The sequence below is a fragment of the Nestor notabilis genome, unplaced genomic scaffold, assembly GCF_000696875.1.
Source record: "Nestor notabilis isolate BGI_N333 unplaced genomic scaffold, ASM69687v1 scaffold17266, whole genome shotgun sequence".
Classification (NCBI taxonomy): domain Eukaryota; kingdom Metazoa; phylum Chordata; class Aves; order Psittaciformes; family Psittacidae; genus Nestor; species Nestor notabilis.
In genome coordinates, this window is record NW_009932561.1 from 572 (window position 1) to 4,191 (window position 3,620).

Here is a 3,620-nt window from a genome sequence, read left to right on the forward strand (position 1 = left end):
TCAGTGACACTAAGTGACAGCTGTCAGCTCAAGATAGAAACGAGTCGCTTGCCAAGTAGAAAAATAGGTAGAGCAGAGCAGCCTGTCAAAGGGTACAGAAGGAATTTCTCAGGAGCGGCTCAGTTAACGGAGTTCTGCTTCTCTTACCTGATCTTTGAAGATTAAAACTACTAAAAGAAGAAACCAAAAGGCTGAGTTTTGTGTCAGACTGTTTGGCAGCTTCCCTGCTTGGTTGGGTCCCTTTCTGACAGCCTGAATACATCACATCATGGGAAGAGAGTGACTCGGTTTGAAATACAGTCTTATTAAAACCCAGATTATTTGTCCTGGTTCTAGTCCTCAGCAGATTTGTCTAGTGGAATAGTAATTTCTTTCACTTTAGGAATGATTCTTTGTTGGCAGATGTAAGGCTTTGGAAATAAAAAGAGCAGATCAGACTAATGAACTCAAAATGAGGGGAACGTGTGAAGCTGGCTGCATAAAGTGATTTCGAATGTTGGGTGTCTGTGTCTTTTGCCTGAAAAAGTAATTTTGATCATTTGTGGTTCTTTTTGTCCTATGTGCTAAGTTTAGTGAGATAATGTTTGTTAAAAAGGGGGTTCCATGGCAGGATAAGCCATAGGAGACATTTTCTTTTGGTTTGCTTGTTCGAATTGAGGCAATTACCCAACTTCTATTTGGTCTATTTTAAAACATTTGCATTAATAATCTTCTGTAGTATTCAAACCAGAACGTTCAGAAAGAGTGGAACAGAATAATGTTTTTCTTGGTAGTTACCTGGTAGTAAGTCCTGAAGCAAATGCTCTTCCTCCAGACGAGTACCTGTGGGTTGGGGTTTTTTTCTGACATATGATTGCATCCATAAAAAAGAAATATATTATCTGCAGAGGTTCATGTTCAGCTGGATCTCTCCAGTCCTTCATTTTCCTTGCCTTTCATCTTTGTAATGTAAATTATCTCTAACTCAGGAGGACGATATCAGGCCTGGGCTTTAAGATTAGAAACTCCTTACTGTCGTGAGGCGGGCAGTCATGCCGGTCACCTCTAATGCTGCTGTGGAAGTGGCTGCTGCTGAATGCTCTTCCTGCAGTACCTGCTTTGATTGCTTTTTCACCACTTCTGATTCTTAGGTGAGGCACCTGTATATTTGTGATTTTCACAAGAACTTCATCCAGAGTGTCCGAAACAAAAGAAAGAGGAAGACAAGTGATGATGGGGGTGACTCTCCTGAGCATGAAACGGATGTCCCAGAGGTTAGTAGGTGCCAAGTGGGTGCAGGCTGCTTTGGAGCATGTTGAAGTTTCACTTGGATGTTTTCACATATCAGAAAATACATTTTAAATTGCAGCTCCACTGAAACTGCTGTGGAGTTACTCTCACTTTTCTGGGAGACTTGTTTTCTGATGTGTGAAAATGTCCCAATTTTCTTCTTCGTTCCTGTGTGAGTTCTTTGCCCATGGAAAGTTTTCTATAAAAAGAGGTATGATAAGGTAACCGCACAGCTTCATGGATGTACTGCTTCCAAGCAGAGCTGTTGAAACAGCATTTGATACTAATTCTTATTTTCAGTGGTGACTGAGGTCCTGATGTGGTTCTTTGTTACCTTCCTATGCATTGGTTTGCAGATACACTAGAGAATTCAATAGATTACTCTCTGCATGTTTGGGTATTTGTTATCCAGGGATATTTAGCTTTTCCAGACCTTTGCATAGATGGTATTTTTGCCACTATTCAAAACTACCTTCAAATAATCTGTAACCTCTTTATTTGCAGGAAATAGGCCTGGGGGAGGTTGTCTGTGTTGCAGAACTCTAGAATAACCTCTTCTCTGTGCCACTGTGTGCTCTATTTGCTTTGGTGATGTTTCTGGAACTGCTGACATGGCAAAAAGTTGTGCAGAGGTGATGTTCAGAGTTCTGGCCACCTCAGGGGAGCCCTCTGCTGGAAATGCCACCTGTAATGGCAAAATGCATTTTAATTTCAGGGGGAGACTCATCTTGCAGCAGAGCTGTGCCTTGCCTGCAGAGCTCTGTCCACAGACCTCCAGTGTGGGAGTGTGGAAGGAATAGAAAGCTTTTTGTTTGTGTATTTTTTTAAGGATACCTCACTTTTTTGTCGTAGCTGTTTGTATTTCCATTCTAAAAGGTTCTCCACCAAACCTTTCCTATACAGGCTTTATGCTAGTTGCCAGGATGATTGATGAAGACCCAGCTGGCATCTAAAAACGTTAGTGCCGTAGAGCACACAGAGTATTTGGTGGTTAAAAACTGAGGGATGCACGTCACCTAACTGAACAGGGAGCTCTGCACTGTGTCAGCTTTAATGTCATTTTCTTCTTGGTTTTCAACAGAGATTCCTTTTGTCTTTGAAACATGGCATTTTCCACATGATTTTCGTCTTCCTTCCTGCACCCTCCCCCAGCTTTGCTTTTAAACTGTGCACTTCCCATTTAAGTATTTGAATTTCATTTCTTCCCTGTCTCTGTACTCTGTTTTATGTCACAAGCCATTTGTTCAGTGCCTGCTAAATTGATATTTCATGTGTGAGCTTTTTCAACCTTGTGGGAACAAAAAGTTCCCCTCTGCTTGGAGGTTTCAGAGGTGTAATTGAGAGCAGAAATTGGCCAGCAATTCTGTTGACAGCATGCGAACCAGAACAAAATTTTCTATTTCCCTGAGGCTGTTTTGGTCCTTCAGCATTAACAGATACAAAATATACTTAGATTTGTCAGTAAGGCAAGCTGATGTGGTGCTGAATGCAGGCAGGGAGGAGTCCTGTTGAGGAAGAAGCCGTTATTTTTAGGTAACTCAACATTTCTGCCTGATAACAAGAAAAAGGTGGTGCTCACCCCCTCTTCTCTGCATCACTTCCAGGTTGACTTGTTCCAGCTCCAGGTGAACACCCTGCGACGTTACAAGAGACATTATAAGTTGCAGACCAGGCCTGGACTCAACAAGGCTCAGCTGGCAGAAGTAAGTGATGACAGAGATAGTATTATCTTTGTTATTAAAACACTTTATCTCCTCTGCCCACATGCTCATTTTGTCGACTGTAGTGACTCTCTCACTAGTACGTACTGTGTGCTCTGCAAAAGGTTTCAGGAGATGACACCAACAGAAAGCTGTGTGCTTGCTTTCACCCGAGACAGTCATGGAAGACATGGAAGCTGGCTCTTGAAAGCATATTTTAGTAACTTGCTGTTCTCTGCTTCCTTTCCCTCCTTGTTCATAGGCACAGTCTATTACCTTTAGGGTGCAGAAACAGAACCTAGTTTCCAGTGGCTGGGGTGTTAGCTGAAGATGGCTGTTCGACTGAAACTCAGACTTACTGCTAGTCACCCCCTGTTAGTTTTTCTTTCCTCACAGGCACTTGAACTGGTTGGAATTGCTTATTATTAAAGGCAGAATCCCTGGCCATGACTTCAAATTCCTTATTTCCTCCCTTGTCCTAACATCTTGTGATTCTGTATTAAGTCAATAAAAGGCTCTTTCCTTAAGGGCCTCTACTGCTGCTTTCTCACCATATGGGGTACTACTTAAGAAAGAACTCTCTGTATCTCTCTGTTATTTGAGGTAGTTGTGCTTGGTGTGCATCTGCTCTAAACTCTTTCCTGCCTTGAT

General features: G+C 42.2%; 1 protein-coding gene across 1 annotated transcript in view; it reads left to right on the forward strand.

Moving 5' to 3' along the window:
* Window positions 1-1,031: 1,031 nt before the first annotated feature.
* SAP30L (SAP30-like) overlaps window positions 1,032-3,620 on the forward strand; it is a 4,034-nt gene continuing 1,445 nt past the window's right edge. The window contains exons 1-3 of the mRNA XM_010016463.1: window positions 1,032-1,037; window positions 1,131-1,253; window positions 2,874-2,972. Coding sequence (XP_010014765.1) covers window positions 1,032-1,037; window positions 1,131-1,253; window positions 2,874-2,972 — 228 coding nt within the window. The remainder of the gene's footprint in view (window positions 1,038-1,130; window positions 1,254-2,873; window positions 2,973-3,620) is intronic.